Consider the following 16946-nt stretch of genomic DNA (forward strand, 5'->3'; position numbering starts at 1 on the left):
CTCAACACCTCTCATCATACTGAGAACACCATCCCCACAGTGAAGCATGGTGGTGGCAGCATCATGCTGTGGGGATGTTTTTCATTGGCAGGGACTGGGAAACTGGTCAGAATTGAAGGAATGATGGATGGTGCTGAATACAGGGATATTCTTGAGGGAAACCTGTTTGTCTTCCAGAGATTTGACACTGGGACAGAGGTTCACCTTCCAGCAGGACAATGACCCTAAGCATACTGCTAAAGCAACACTCGAGTGATTTAAGGGGTAACATTTAAATGTCTTGGAATGGCCTAGTCAAAGTCCAGACCGCAATCCAATTGAGAATCTGTGGTATGACTTAAAGATTGCTGTACACCAGCGGAACCCATCCAACTTGAATGCCATGGAGCAGTTTTGCCTTGAAGAATGGGAAACAATCCCAGTGTCTAGATGTGCCAAGCTTATAGAGACATACCCCAAGAGACTTGCAGATGTAATTGCTGCAAAAGGTGGTTCTACAAAGTATTGACTTTGGGAGGGTGAATAGTTATGCACGCTCAAGTTATCAGTTTTTTTGTCTTATTTCTTGTTTGTTTCACAAGAAAAAATATTTTGCATCTTCAAAGTGGTAGGCATGTTGTGTAAATCAAATGATACAAACCCCCCAAAATCTATTTTAATTGATTGTAATTAAGTTGTAAGGCAACAAAATTGGAAAAATGCCAAGGGGCGTGAACACTTTCACAAGCCACTGTATAATGGGATGTGAGACACTCCCTCTTTGTTACAGAGACGCAGGACAGAGCCAACAGGTGATCAAATCAAATCAAATCTTATCACATACACATAGCAGATGTTAATGTGAGTGTAGCGAAATGCTTGTGCTTCTAGTTCCGACCATGCAGTAATATCTAACAAGTAATCTAACAATTTCACAACTACCGTTTACACACAAGTGTAAAGGAATGAATAAGAATATGTACATATAAATATATGGATGAGCGATGGCCGAACGGTATAGGCAAGATGCAGTAGATGGTATAGAGTACAGTATATACATATGAGATGAGTAATGTAGGGTCTGTAAACATTCTATAAAGTGGCAATGTTTAAAGTGACTAGTGATACATTTATTACATCCAATTTTTAATTATTAAGTGGCTAGAGATTTGAGTCAGTATGTTGGCAGCAGCCACTCAATGTTAGTGGTGGCTGTTTAACAGTCTGATGGCCTTAAGATAGAAGCTGTTTTTCATTCTCTCGGTCCCTGCTTTGAAGCACCTGTACTGACCTCGCCTTCTGGATGATAGCGGGGTGAACAGGCAGTGGCTCGGGTGGTTGTTGTCCTTGATGATCTTTTTGGCCTTCCTGTGACATCGGGTGGTGTAGGTGTCCTGGAGGGCAGGTAGTTTGCCCCCGGTGGTGCGTTGTGCATACCTCACTACCTGATTAGTACAGGTCACGGGTCAGATGCCCATTGTCTTCAGACATGTGATGACGTTCCTATTTCCTAGTAGAATGTATTAACACGGATGTGATTCCACCACGAAACTAGTTAATTATTGCCAGAGTTGGATATATCTGGAGTAAATCAATGGGGTAGGTGTATGGTTTTTATCAAGTTCGTGAAGTTTTCTCTCTAATCATGAGGCTCAAGGGTATTGGGTTGAGCCCTATGTTTTTCCTGGCCCCACCATCTGACCAGGGGGAAATTCTGAACCCAGATGATTTTCTTGGTCAGGCCACAGCCAAGAGGAGGGCCGTAGTAACGATGGCATTATGTGCCTGTGTTTAGTGTGGGAAGCTACAGTAGTGTGACACTGCCATTGGCTTACGCCTCATTATAACAGGAAGCTATTGACTCTGCTTAACAGACAATAAATTAGTCAAATCCATGTGTTGTGAGGATTTAGGAACTAATCAGTGACTGACTGGAGCATAAACTGGTGTCATTGGTGTCAGTGACATACGATCTGTTGGACTGAGAAAGAGGTGAGAGATTAGGAGGTGGGATACAGTCAGAGATACACCATTTGTGAGTCAGATCTTGACATTGACATCACTGAGCCAGCTGTTGCATGGGAAGGAGTTTACAGGGACAGGAGAAGTTCATGTCCTGGGAAGTTCATGTCAGCAGGAAAAACTCAGGGCACTAACTATAATAGTATTGAATCAAAGTAACAGTAACAAGTAAAATTAGAGAAAGTATCTTTATGTCTACGAGATAATATCCGTCTCCTCACTGAGTCATAGTCATCACTCTACTCCAACATGATCCTGAGTCCCCTCTGTTCACCAAACTAACACGCACCATCACATAGCTGTTGCTCTGCTCCGTGCGTCTTCGCTCCTCACCATGGAAGGAGGCGGACGGCGGGCGGCAGGGGAGAGGGTTGGTGGAAGGGGGGGTTGGAGTCTGTCCCTGGGAGACAGATGGCATAGGGCTCCTATCTGTGCCAGGCTGTGGAAGGTTCTGGAAGCGCTCCACGTGCTGGATAGCGGGTAACTGGTGCCCGGGGCGGCCGTGGGCGTCACTCTGCTCCGCAGCTCCAAAGTACAGCTCCTCAGGCGCAGGAGCCCTGCCTCCCCCGCCCCATCTGTTCCCCAAGTGTGTCCACACACACACACACACACACACACACACACATGAACATACCCATGCACACACACGCATGCACACACACACACACACGTCAAAGACCGCTCCCCACTAATAAACAAGACAGTGCTGAGTTCAGTCACAGTGCAGCCGGAATCCCCCCTCCACCACTTCGCTTCTGATGGCATCATATCCCCCACTTGTTTTGTAGCCTTAAACTTCAGTCTAGAAAGCTATCCTCGCAGAATAATTTACCCACGAAATGATCATCAAAGAATCCCACTATGACCAGAGCAGCCTAATCCAAATGTCAGGACCTTAATTGGATTGTTGGCATCTGGGTAGTGTTCAGTAGAAATATAACATTTTGAAATCGAGTGAAACGGGAAGGTTCTACCTGAATTTGTCTAATCCATGGTAACAGTCTAGTAAAATGTGTACCCTACTGAACACGACCCTGGACCCAGATTTCAGATGAGCTACTCCTCCCTCTGTGGAAGTGATGGATGATATGTAGCATAGGGACTTCCAGTAAATAGGGTGGGGGGAGGGGGAGAAACTGGAGGCTCCAGGGCCCTGATGGAGTCAGAGGAGAAACAGGAAGTCTCCATGTGTTTGGATCTGAACAGCAGACCAGAATGGCCGCCATAAGGCAGACACGTCTGAGGATGACAAGGCTCTATCTGTCACAGTCACAGTGACGATCATCTCAAGATCATGGGCCAACAAAAGTTTATCAAAATGACATTTTTAGACTGACTCATATTTATGATTATACATATACAAAACAGGATTGTTACATTAAAGACGATGAGACGATGGACGCAACTCATGTTTTAAAATCGGGTCATTGTACTGATTTCTAGTCAGAGATTTCATGACACTTCACTAGAACATTCAAACTGGATAGTGGCATTGAGTTGTACAAATTGTATTTAAAATGTTGCACCCCTTTTGCCCTCAGATCAGCCTCAATTCGTCGGGCATGAACTCTAGAAGGTGTCAAAAGCGTACCACAGGGATGCTGGCCCATGTTGACTCCATGCTTCCCACAGTTGTGTCAAGTTGGCTGGATGTCCTTTGGGTGCTGGACCATTCTTGATACACACAGGAAACTGTTGAGCGTGAAAATCCCAGCAGCATTGCAGTTCTTGGCACACTCAAACTGGTGCACCTGGCACCTACAACCATACCCCATTCAAAGGCACTTAAATATGTTGTCTTGCCCATTCACCCTCTGAATGGCATATATACACAATCCATGTCTCAATTGTCTCAAGGCTTAAAAATCCTTCATTAACATGTCTCCTCCCCCTCATCTACACCGATTGAAGTGGATTTAACAAGTGACATCAATAAGGGATCATAGCTTTCACATGGTCAGTCTATGTCATGAAAAAAGCAGGTGTTCCTAATGTTTTGTACACTCAGTGTATGCACTGTATGTACATATCTACTTCAATGACCTCGTACCCCTGCACATCGACTCAGTACTTGTACCCCCGTGTGTATAGCCAAGTTACTATTACTCATTGTGTATTCATTCATTGTGTTATTATTTTTCTCTCTGCAATGTTACGGAGGGTCGTAAGTAAGCTTTCACTGTTAGTCTACACCTGTAGTTTACGAAGCATGTGACAAATATGGTTCTGAGCGAGCACTGCTGGTCCTAACGTTGCTGGTCCGGGTCCTAAAGTTGCTGGTCCAGGTCCTAACGTTGCTGGTCCGGGTCCTAACGTTGCTGGTCCAGGTCCTAAAGTTGCTGGTCCAGGTCCTAACGTTGCTGGTCCAGGTCCTAATGTTGCTGGTCCAGGTCCTAATGTTGCTGGTCCAGGTCCTAACGTTGCTGGTCCAGGTCCTAACGTTGCTAGTTCTGGTCCTAACGTTGCTGGTCCGGGTCCTAACGTTGCTGGTCCGGGTCCTAACGCTGCTAGTCCGGGTCCTAACGTTGCTGGTCCGGGTCCTAACGTTGCTGGTCCAGGTCCTAACGTTGCTGGTCCGGGTCCTAACGTTGCTGGTCCGGGTCCTAACGTTGCTGGTCCGGGTCCTAACGTTGCTGGCCCGGGTCCTAACGCTGCTAGTCCAGGTCCTAATGTTGCTGGTCCAGGTCCTAACGTTGCTAGTCCAGGTCCTAAGGTTGCTGGTCCGGGTCCTAACGTTGCTGGTCCGGGTCATACGTTGCTGGTCCGGGTCCTAACGCTGCTAGTCCAGGTCCTAATGTTGCTGGTCCGGGTCCTAACGTTGCTGGTTCGGGTCCTAACATTGTTTTTGCGCCGTCTGTCTGAACGGCAGTTAGAAAAACATCAGACCTGAAATATGAACGTTGCAACATGACATTGGACTGCACCCTGAGCTGTGGTCTCCAGGCCTACTGGCAACATGACATTGGACTGCTCCCTGAGCTGTGGTCTCCAGGCCTACTGGCAACATGACATTGGACTGCACCCTGAGCTGTGGTCTCCAGGCCTACTGGCAACATGACATTGGACTGCTCCCTGAGCTGTGGTCTCCAGGCCTACTGGCAACATGACATTGGACTGCACCCTGAGCTGTGGTCTCCAGGCCTACTGGCAACGTGACATTGGACTGCACCCTGAGCTGTGGTCTCCAGGCCTACTGGCAACATGACATTGGACTGCTCACTGAGCTGTGGTCTCCAGGCCTACTGGCAACATGACATTGGACTGCTCACTGAGCTGTGGTCTCCAGGCCTACTGGCAACATGACATTGGACTGCACCCTGAGCTGTGGTCTCCAGGCCTACTGGCAACATGACATTGGACTGCACCCTGAGCTGTGGTCTCCAGGCCTACTGGCAACATGACATTGGACTGCACCCTGAGCTGTGGTCTCCAGGCCTACTGGCAACATGACATTGGACTGCACCCTGAGCTGTGGTCTCCAGGCCTACTGGCAACGTGACATTGGACTGCACCCTGAGCTGTGGTCTCCAGGCCTACTGGCAACGTGACATTGGACTGCACCCTGAGCTGTGGTCTCCAGGCCTACTGGCAACATGACATTGGACTGCACCCTGAGCTGTGGTCTCCAGGCCTACTGGCAACATGACATTGGACTGCACCCTGAGCTGTGGTCTCCAGGCCTACTGGCAACGTGACATTGGACTGCACCCTGAGCTGTGGTCTCCAGGCCTACTGGCAACATGACATTGGACTGCACCCTGAGCTGTGGTCTCCAGGCCTACTGGCAACATGACATTGGACTGCACCCTGAGCTGTGGTCTCCAGGCCTACTGGCAACATGACATTGGACTGCACCCTGAGCTGTGGTCTCCAGGCCTACTGGCAACGTGACATTGGACTGCACCCTGAGCTGTGGTCTCCAGGCCTACTGGCAACGTGACATTGGACTGCACCCTGAGCTGTGGTCTCCAGGCCTACTGGCAACGTGACATTGGACTGCACCCTGAGCTGTGGTCTCCAGGCCTACTGGCAACGTGACATTGGACTGCACCCTGAGCTGTGGTCTCCAGGCCTACTGGCAACGTGACATTGGACTGCACCCTGAGCTGTGGTCTCCACGCCTACTGGCAACGTGACATTGGACTGCACCCTGAGCTGTGGTCTCCAGGCCTACTGGCAACATGACATTGGACTGCACCCTGAGCTGTGGTCTCCAGGCCTACTGGCAACATGACATTGGACTGCTCACTGAGCTGTGGTCTCCAGGCCTACTGGCAACGTGACATTGGACTGCTCACTGAGCTGTGGTCTCCAGGCCTACTGGCAACGTGACATTGGACTGCTCACTGAGCTGTGGTCTCCAGGCCTACTGGCAACATGACATTGGACTGCACCCTGAGCTGTGGTCTCCAGGCCTACTGGCAACATGACATTGGACTGCTCACTGAGCTGTGGTCTCCAGGCCTACTGGCAACGTGACATTGGACTGCACCCTGAGCTGTGGTCTCCAGGCCTACTGGCAACGTGACATTGGACTGCTCACTGAGCTGTGGTCTCCAGGCCTACTGGCAACATGACATTGGACTGCTCACTGAGCTGTGGTCTCCAGGCCTACTGGCAACATGACATTGGACTGCACCCTGAGCTGTGGTCTCCAGGCCTACTGGCAACATGACATTGGACTGCACCCTGAGCTGTGGTCTCCAGGCCTACTGGCAACATGACATTGGACTGCTCACTGAGCTGTGGTCTCCAGGCCTACTGGCAACGTGACATTGGACTGCTCACTGAGCTGTGGTCTCCAGGCCTACTGGCAACGTGACATTGGACTGCTCACTGAGCTGTGGTCTCCAGGCCTACTGGCAACATGACATTGGACTGCACCCTGAGCTGTGGTCTCCAGGCCTACTGGCAACATGACATTGGACTGCTCACTGAGCTGTGGTCTCCAGGCCTACTGGCAACATGACATTGGACTGCACCCTGAGCTGTGGTCTCCAGGCCTACTGGCAACATGACATTGGACTGCTCACTGAGCTGTGGTCTCCAGGCCTACTGGCAACGTGACATTGGACTGCTCACTGAGCTGTGGTCTCCAGGCCTACTGGCAACGTGACATTGGACTGCTCACTGAGCTGTGGTCTCCAGGCCTACTGGCAACATGACATTGGACTGCTCACTGAGCTGTGGTCTCCAGGCCTACTGGCAACATGACATTGGACTGCACCCTGAGCTGTGGTCTCCAGGCCTACTGGCAACATGACATTGGACTGCACCCTGAGCTGTGGTCTCCAGGCCTACTGGCAACATGACATTGGACTGCACCCTGAGCTGTGGTCTCCAGGCCTACTGGCAACATGACATTGGACTGCACCCTGAGCTGTGGTCTCCAGGCCTACTGGCAACGTGACATTGGACTGCACCCTGAGCTGTGGTCTCCAGGCCTACTGGCAACGTGACATTGGACTGCACCCTGAGCTGTGGTCTCCAGGCCTACTGGCAACGTGACATTGGACTGCACCCTGAGCTGTGGTCTCCAGGCCTACTGGCAACATGACATTGGACTGCACCCTGAGCTGTGGTCTCCAGGCCTACTGGCAACGTGACATTGGACTGCACCCTGAGCTGTGGTCTCCAGGCCTACTGGCAACATGACATTGGACTGCACCCTGAGCTGTGGTCTCCAGGCCTACTGGCAACATGACATTGGACTGCACCCTGAGCTGTGGTCTCCAGGCCTACTGGCAACATGACATTGGACTGCACCCTGAGCTGTGGTCTCCAGGCCTACTGGCAACGTGACATTGGACTGCACCCTGAGCTGTGGTCTCCAGGCCTACTGGCAACGTGACATTGGACTGCACCCTGAGCTGTGGTCTCCAGGCCTACTGGCAACGTGACATTGGACTGCACCCTGAGCTGTGGTCTCCAGGCCTACTGGCAACGTGACATTGGACTGCACCCTGAGCTGTGGTCTCCAGGCCTACTGGCAACGTGACATTGGACTGCACCCTGAGCTGTGGTCTCCACGCCTACTGGCAACATGACATTGGACTGCACCCTGAGCTGTGGTCTCCAGGCCTACTGGCAACATGACATTGGACTGCACCCTGAGCTGTGGTCTCCAGGCCTACTGGCAACATGACATTGGACTGCTCACTGAGCTGTGGTCTCCAGGCCTACTGGCAACGTGACATTGGACTGCTCACTGAGCTGTGGTCTCCAGGCCTACTGGCAACGTGACATTGTACTGCTCACTGAGCTGTGGTCTCCAGGCCTACTGGCAACATGACATTGGACTGCACCCTGAGCTGTGGTCTCCAGGCCTACTGGCAACATGACATTGGACTGCTCACTGAGCTGTGGTCTCCAGGCCTACTGGCAACGTGACATTGGACTGCACCCTGAGCTGTGGTCTCCAGGCCTACTGGCAACATGACATTGGACTGCTCACTGAGCTGTGGTCTCCAGGCCTACTGGCAACGTGACATTGGACTGCACCCTGAGCTGTGGTCTCCACGCCTACTGGCAACGTGACATTGGACTGCACCCTGAGCTGTGGTCTCCACGCCTACTGGCAACATGACATTGGACTGCTCACTGAGCTGTGGTCTCCAGGCCTACTGGCAACGTGACATTGGACTGCTCACTGAGCTGTGGTCTCCAGGCCTACTGGCAACGTGACATTGGACTGCTCACTGAGCTGTGGTCTCCAGGCCTACTGGCAACGTGACATTGGACTGCTCACTGAGCTGTGGTCTCCAGGCCTACTGGCAACGTGACATTGGACTGCTCACTGAGCTGTGGTCTCCAGGCCTACTGGCAACGTGACATTGGACTGCTCACTGAGCTGTGGTCTCCAGGCCTACTGGCAACGTGACATTGGACTGCTCACTGAGCTGTGGTCTCCAGGCCTACTGGCAACGTGACATTGGACTGCTCACTGAGCTGTGGTCTCCAGGCCTACTGGCAACGTGACATTGGACTGCTCACTGAGCTGTGGTCTCCAGGCCTGCTGGCAAAATCTGTCACACTCCAGAAAGCGCACTCCTAAAGGCAAGAAGAAAAATTACTTCCAAGAAGAGTTGAGAGCCGAATTGGAATGTGCCACCATGACCAGAATGACCCCACGGCCATTAGAGAGGTCACGGCCATTAGAGAGGTCACGACCATTAGAGAGGTCACGGCCATTGGAGAGGTCACTGCCATTAGAGAGGTCTCGTCCATTAGAGAGGTCTTGGCTATTAGAGAGGTCTCGGCTATTAGAGAGGTCTCGTCCATTAGAGAGGTCTTGTCCATTAGAGAGGTCTCGGCTATTAGAGAGGTCTCGGCTATTAGAGAGGTCTCGTCCATTAGAGAGGTCTCGGCCATTAGAGAGGTCTCGTCCATTAGAGAGGTCTCGGCCATTAGAGAGGTATCGGCCATTAGAGAGATCTCGTCCATTAGAGAGGTCTCGTCCATTAGAGAGGTCTCGTCCATTAGAGAGGTCTCGTCCATAAGAGAGATCACGGCCATTAGAGAGGTCTCGTCCATTAGAGAGATCACGGCCATTAGAGAGGTCTCGTCCATTAGAGAGGTCTCGGCCATTAGAGAGGTCTCGTCCATTAGAGAGATCTCGTCCATTAGAGAGGTCTCGTCCATTAGAGAGGTCTCGTCCATAAGAGAGATCACGGCCATTAGAGAGGTCTCGTCCATTAGAGAGGGCACGGCCATTAGAGAGGTCTCGGCCATTAGAGAGGTCTCGGCCATTAGAGAGGTCACGGCCATTAGAGAGGTCACGGCCATTAGAGAGGTCTCGGCTATTAGAGAGGTCTCGGCTATTAGAGAGGGCACGGCCATTAGAGAGGGCACGGCTATTAGAGAGGTCACGGCCATTAGAGAGGTCACGGCCATTAGAGAGGTCACGACCATTAGAGAGGTAACGGCCATTAGAGAGGTCACGGCCATTAGAGAGGTCTCGGCTATTAGAGTGGTCTCGCTATTAGAGAGGTCACGTCCATTAGAGAGGTCACCGCCATTAGAGAGGTCACGGCCATTAGAGAGGTCACGGCTATTAGAGAGGTCTCGGCCATTAGAGAGGTCACGGCCATTAGAGAGGTCACGGCTATTAGAGAGGTCTCGGCCATTAGAGAGGTCTCGGCCATTAGAGAGGTCTCGGCCTTTAGAGAGGTCTCGGCTATTAGAGAGGTCTCGCTATTAGAGAGGTCACGGCTATTAGAGAGGTCACGGCCATTAGAGAGGTCTCGGCTATTAGAGAGGTCACGGCCATTAGAGAGGTCACGGCCATTAGAGAGGTCACGGTCATTAGAGAGGTCTCGGCCATTAGAGAGGTCTCGTCCATTAGAGAGGGCACGGCCATTAGAGAGGTCTCGGCCATTAGAGAGGTCACGGCCATTAGAGAGGTCACGGCTATTAGAGAAGTCACGGGCATTAGAGAGGTCTCAGCTATTAGAGAGGTCTCGGCTATTAGAGAGGGCACGGCCATTAGAGAGGTCACGGCTATTAGAGAGGTCACGGCCATTAGAGAGGTCTCGGCTATTAGAGAGGTCTCGGCTATTAGAGAGGTCTCGGCTATTAGAGAGGTCTCGGCTATTAGAGAGGGCACGGCCATTAGAGAGGTCACGGCTATTAGAGAGGTCACGGCCATTAGAGAGGTCACGGCCATTAGAGAGGTCACGGCCATTAGAGAGGTCACGGCCATTAGAGAGGTCACGGCCATTAGAGAGGTCACGGCTATTAGAGAGGTCTCGCTATTAGAGAGGTCACGTCCATTAGAGAGGTCACGTCCATTAGAGAGGTCTCGGCTATTAGAGAGGTCTCGCTATTAGAGAGGTCACGTCCATTAGAGAGGTCTCGGCCATTAGAGAGGTCTCGGCTATTAGAGAGGTCACGGCCATTAGAGAGGTCACGCCATTAGAGAGGTCACGGCCATTAGAGAGTTCACGCCATTAGAGAGGTCTCGGCTATTAGAGAGGTCACGGCCATTAGAGAGGTCTCGGCTATTAGAGAGGTCTCGGCTATTAGAGAGGTCTCGTCCATTAGAGAGGTCTCGGCCATTAGAGAGGTCTCGGCCATTAGAGAGGTCACGGCCATTAGAGAGGTCACGGCTATTAGAGAGGTCTCGGCCATTAGAGAGGTCTCGGCCATTAGAGAGGTCTCAGCTATTAGAGAGGTCACGGCCATTAGAGAGTTCACGCCATTAGAGAGGTCTCGGCTATTAGAGAGGTCACGGCCATTAGAGAGGTCACGGCTATTAGAGAGGTCTCGTCCATTAGAGAGGTCTCGGCTATTAGAGAGGTCTCGGCTATTAGAGAGGTCACGACCATTAGAGAGGTCTCGGCTATTAGAGAGGTCATATTACACTAGTGATGTAACCTCTCTCCTTACTTCCTCTATCATTTCTTTCTGTTTCTTTCTCCTCCTCTCCTCCTCTCTCTCTCCCTTCCTTCCTCTATCATTTCTTTCTGTTTCTTTCTCCTCCTCTCCTCCTCTCTCTCTCCCTTCCTTCCTCTATCATTTCTTTCTGTTTCTTTCTCCTCCTCTCCTCCTCTCTCTCTCCCTTACTTCCTCTATCATTTCTTTCTGTTTCTTTCTCCTCCTCTCCTCCTCTCTCTCTCCCTTCCTTCCTCTATCATTTCTTTCTGTTTCTTTCTCCTCCTCTCCTCCTCTCTCTCTCCCTTACTTCCTCTATCATTTCTTTCTGTTTCTTTCTCCTCCTCTCCTCCTCTCTCTCTCCCTTCCTTCCTCTATCATTTCTTTCTGTTTCTTTCTCCTCCTCTCCTCCTCTCTCTCTCCCTTACTTCCTCTATCATTTCTTTCTGTTTCTTTCTCCTCCTCTCCTCCTCCATCCTCTGTCCTCATTGTGTGTTGTGTTTGTTGTCTTTTACAGGTACGTATAGCCTTTATCTAGTTAAATAAAAAATAGAAACATTAAAATGATATAGGCCTGGGTTTCATACTGTACATTAGGGCACACCGTAGCAAAACATTTCAAAACTTTGTGCAACAGAAAACAAGCGTTTCTTATCAGAAAAGTTCAGATTTATTCGCATTTTCCTTGAAATGCCTTAAATGCTGATTTAAAATAACCAAAGGCTTGTTTTAACAGTAATTGTAGATAGAACAACGAGTTAGATGAATGAGACACGTTGTACCATTTGGCTCTGTGAATAACTCTCAGCAACAGATGGCCGAGGGAGAGAGAGAGCAGCAACACCTTTATTTTCTCTGTCCTTGATATCCACACTAATTCTGCCTAATTGGATCCCCATCATAACCCACATATTCCCGTTGCATTTTGATGTCTGTCCAACAGAAGATATTTTCATCTCTTTGACATCTCCATGACCAGATATCTGAAGGAAGATCCTTAATTGGCATTTGGAATCTTAGTTGTTTCTTGACATTTTTCTACTGAAATATAGAGAATATGCAAGACAAGGTCATTAGGGACATCATCATCATCATCAACATCATCAACGTTGTCAACATCCTTTCCATCATTGTTAACCACCATGGTTACTTCATGTTCAGTCTCCTCTTCATCATAAGCCCCGGCATTGTTCTCATGATCATGGTTCCTCAACTCCATCTTCCTCAGCCTTACACAGGAGGTAGCTGGGTAAGGTACGAATTATTCATCCCCCCTCCTTCAGTCCCCCATACCAACTTTCTCAGTAAAAGAAAAGTGCTCACTTTTTTATTGAACGAACACACACACACACACACACACACACACACACACACACACACACACACACACACACACACACACACACACACACACACACACACACACACACACACACACACACACACACACACACACAGTGCTGTACTGTATATTCGTTTGATCACGTCTCTGTCTCTGCACTCAATTCAATTCAATTCAATTCAAGGGGCTTTATTGGCATGGGAAACATGTGTTAACATTGCCAAAGCAAGTGAGGTAGATAATATACAAAAGTCAAATAAACAATAAAAATGAACAGTAAACATTACACATACAGAAGTTTCAAAACAATAAAGACATTACAAATGTCATATTATATATATGCAGTGTTGTAACAATGTACAAATGGTTAAAGCACACAAGTTAAAATAAATAAACATAAATATGGGTTGTATTTACAATGGTGTTTGTTCTTCACTGGTTGCCCTTTTCTTGTGGCAACAGGTCACACATCTTGCTGCTGTGATGGCACACTGTGGAATTTCACCCAGTAGATATGGGAGTTTATCAAAATTGGATTTGTTTTCGAATTCTTTGTGGATCTGTGTAATCTGAGGGAAATATGTCTCTCTAATATGGTCATACATTGGGCAGGAGGTTAGGAAGTGCAGCTCAGTTTCCACCTCATTTTGTGGGCAGTGAGCACATAGCCTGTCTTCTCTTGAGAGCCATGTCTGCCTACGGCGGCCTTTCTCAATAGCAAGGCTATGCTCACTGAGTCTGTACATAGTCAAAGCTTTCCTTAAGTTTGGGTCAGTCACAGTGGTTAGGTATTCTGCCACTGTATGCTCTCTGTTTAGGGCCAAATAGCATTCTAGTTTGCTCTGTTTTTTTGTTAATTCTTTCCAATGTGTCAAGTAATTATCTTTTTGTTTTCTCATGATTTGGTTGGGTCTAATTGTGCTGTTGTCCTGGGGCTCTGTGGGGTGTGTTTGTGTTTGTGAACAGAGCCCTAGGACCAGCTTGCTTAGGGGACTCTTCTCCAGGTTCATCTCTCTGTAGGTGATGGCTTTGTTATGGAAGGTTTGGGAATCGCTTCCTTTTAGGTGGTTGTAGAATTTAACGGCTCTTTTCTGGATTTTGATAATTAGTGGGTATCGGCCTAATTCTGCTCTGCATGCATTATTTGGTGTTCTACGTTGTACACGGAGGATATTTTTGCAGAATTCTGCATGCAGAGTCTCAATTTGGTGTTTGTCCCATTTTGTGAAATCTTGGTTGGTGAGCGGACCCCAGACCTCACAACCATAAAGGGCAATGGGCTCTATGACTGATTCAAGTATTTTTAGCCAGATCCTAATTGGTATGTTGAAATTTATGTTCCTTTTGATGGCATAGAATGCCCTTCTTGCCTTGTCTCTCAGATCGTTCACAGCTCTGTGGAAGCTACCTGTGGTGCTGATGTTTAGGCCGAGGTATGTATAGTTTTTTGTGTGCTCTAGGGCAACGGTGTCTAGATGGAATTTGTGGTCCTAGCGACTGGACCTTTTTTGGAACACCATTATTTTGGTCTTACTGAGATTTACTGTCAGGGCCCAGGTCTGACAGAATCTGTGCAGAAGATCTAGGTGCTGCTGTAGGCCCTCCTTGGTTGGTGACAGAAGCACCAGATCATCAGCAAACAGTAGACATTTGACTTCTCTCTCTCTTTATTGTCTCTGCTCTCTCTCTCTACTGTCTCTGCTCTCTATCTCTCTCTCTCTACTGTCTTTGCTCTCTCTCTCTCTCTACTGTCTCTGCACTCTCTCTCTCTACTGTCTCTGCACTCTCTCTCTACTGTCTGCACTCTCGCTCTCTCTCTACTGTCTCTGCACTCTCTCTCTACTGTCTCTGCACTCTCTCTCTCTCTACTGTCTCTGCTCTCTCTCTCTCTACTGTCTCTGCACTCTCTCTCTCTCTCTACTGTCTCTGCTCTCTCTCTACTCTCTCTACTGTCTCTGTTCTCTCTCTCTCTACTGTCTCTGCTCTCTCTCTCTCTACTGTCTCTGCACTCTCTTTCTCTACTGTCTCTGCTCTCTCTCTACTCTCTCTCTACTCTCTCTCTCTCTCTCTTTCTCTCTACTGTCTCTGCACTCTCTCTCTACTGTCTCTGCACTCTCTTTCTCTACTCTCTCTGCTCTCTCTCTACTCTCTCTCTCTCTTTCTCTCTACTGTCTATGCTCTCTCTCTCCCTCTACTGTCTCTGCTCTCTCTCTCTACTGTCTCTGCTCTCTCTCTCTCTCTACTGTCTCTGCTCTCTATCTTTATTGTCTCTTCACTCTCTCTCTACTGTCTCTGCTCTCTCTCTCACTCAACTCTCTTTCTCTCTCTCTCCACTGTTGCTGCTATCTCTCTACTGTTTCTGCTCTCTCTCTCTCTCTACTGTCTCTGCTCTCTCTTTACTGTCTCTGCTCTCTCTCTCTCTACTGTTTCTGCTCTCTCGCTCTCTCTCTCTCTTTACTGTCTCTGCTCTCTCTCTCTCTCAACTCTCTTTCTCTCTCTCTCCACTGTTGCTGCTATCTCTCTACTGTCTCTGCTCTCTCTTTACTGTCTCTGCTCTCTCTCTCTCTACTGTTTCTGCTCTCTCGCTCTCTCTCTCTGTTTACTGTCTCTGCTCTCTCTCTCTCTCTCTCTCTGTATGCTGGGAGTGTTTGGTGCATGCTGGGAATTGTATGAGTGAGTGCGAGTGTTGTGTAGAGTTAGATATCCTAGTTTTTATTCCACGTTTCCTTTTCTTGGTGGTATTTTTTTTCCCTCTGCATGATTAAGGTTATCATAATTGTTATTTAGTTGTTGTGGTAGAATTAAGTATATTGTTTTCCGTGTCGAAATTACCCTGGCTTTGGCGGGGATGCCGACCCACATGGGGATGCCGTCCCTGTCACTTCGACACGGCTTTAGGTGTGTTACTGAAGCTACTGTCACTGTGGAGGAGTTTCTGGTCGCCGTAGGAGAGAAGGTAGGATATGAGAATGTTGCTTATGCATCACGGATGAATAAATTGGCGGTGGTTTTTCTTAAAGAAGAGTGTCTTGTTGATTGTATGGTTGAGCATGGCGTACTTCTTAAAGGAATGTTTATTCAAGTTACACCGCTTTTTTCTCCGTCAAAAAGGGTAACGATTACAAATGTACTGCCATTTATTCCCAATGAGCTATTGGAGCGCGAGCTATTACGGTTTGGGAAGTTTGCAATTTCAATTAAGGTTGTCCCGTTGGGTTGCAAACACCCGGCGTTGAAACAGGTTATGTCGTTTCGGCGACAGGTGTTTATGTTTTTGGACTCACCGGAACAGACTTTGGAGTTATCGTTTAAAGTCAAGTATGACAACAGACTGTATATGGCTTATGCTAGTACGGGTAGTCAACGGTGTTTTGAGTGTGGGGATGTTGGCCATAAGCGACATGCTTGCCCGAAAAGGGAGAAGGTAGAGGGAGGGGCGCAGGTGGTCCTCGTAATGCCTGGGCCCACTGATGTAGGGAGAGGTGGGCCGACAGTGGTTGAGCAGCCAAAAGCACCTGTTGCTGAGGAACAAGTTGTCCGTGTTGAGGGCACGGAGTTGCAACTTGTACCAGAGGGAAATGTTATGCAGCAGAAAAATATTGTTGCAGAAGGTAAGGATGGATCTGAAGAGCCAGTTCCTCAGACTGGTGAGGAGTTGCCCAGTACGAGTACTGTGGTACAGGAGGGGGTTCATGTGGAGCTAATCTCCCAGGTAGTGGAGGAGATGCCCACTATGAGTAATGGAGTACAGGAGGGGGTTCATGTGGAGCTAATCTCCCAGGTAGTGGAGGAGATACCCACTATGAGTAATGGAGTACAGGAGGGGGTTCAGGTGGAGCTAATCCCCCAGGTAGTGGAGGAGATGCCCACTATGAGTAATGGAGTAGGGGAGGGGGTTCAGGTGGGGCTAGTCTCCCAGGTAGTGGAGGAGATGCCCACTATGAGTAATGGAGTAGGGGAGGGGGTTCAGGTGGGGCTAGTCTCCCAGGTAGTGGAGGAGATACCCACTATGAGTAATGGAGTAGGGGAGGGGGTTCAGGTGGGGCTAGTCTCCCAGGTAGTGGAGGAGATGCCCACTATGAGTAATGGAGTAGGGGAGGGGGTTCAGGTGGAGCTAGTCTCCCAGGTAGTGGAGGAGATGCCCACTATGAGTAATGAAGTAGGGGAGGGGGTGCAGGTAGTGGAGGAGATGCCTGGTACGAGTGATGGGGTGCAAGTGGGGAGTGTTGAG

General features: G+C 49.2%; 1 protein-coding gene across 1 annotated transcript; it reads right to left on the reverse strand.

The window, feature by feature from the left end:
* Nucleotides 1–8964: 8964 nt before the first annotated feature.
* Nucleotides 8965–16409, reverse strand: LOC139543450 (serine-rich adhesin for platelets-like). Its single transcript, XM_071349550.1, has 5 exons — nt 16070–16409; nt 10946–11162; nt 10301–10751; nt 9133–10194; nt 8965–9051 (listed from the first exon to the last, which is right to left on the reverse strand). Exons 1-5 carry the CDS (start codon nt 16407–16409, stop codon nt 8965–8967), a joined length of 2157 nt encoding a protein of 718 aa, XP_071205651.1.
* Between the last annotated feature and the right edge of the window lie 537 nt (nt 16410–16946).

The sequence above is a fragment of the Salvelinus alpinus genome, chromosome 18 (assembly GCF_045679555.1).
Source record: "Salvelinus alpinus chromosome 18, SLU_Salpinus.1, whole genome shotgun sequence".
NCBI classification, from domain to species: Eukaryota; Metazoa; Chordata; class Actinopteri; order Salmoniformes; family Salmonidae; genus Salvelinus; species Salvelinus alpinus.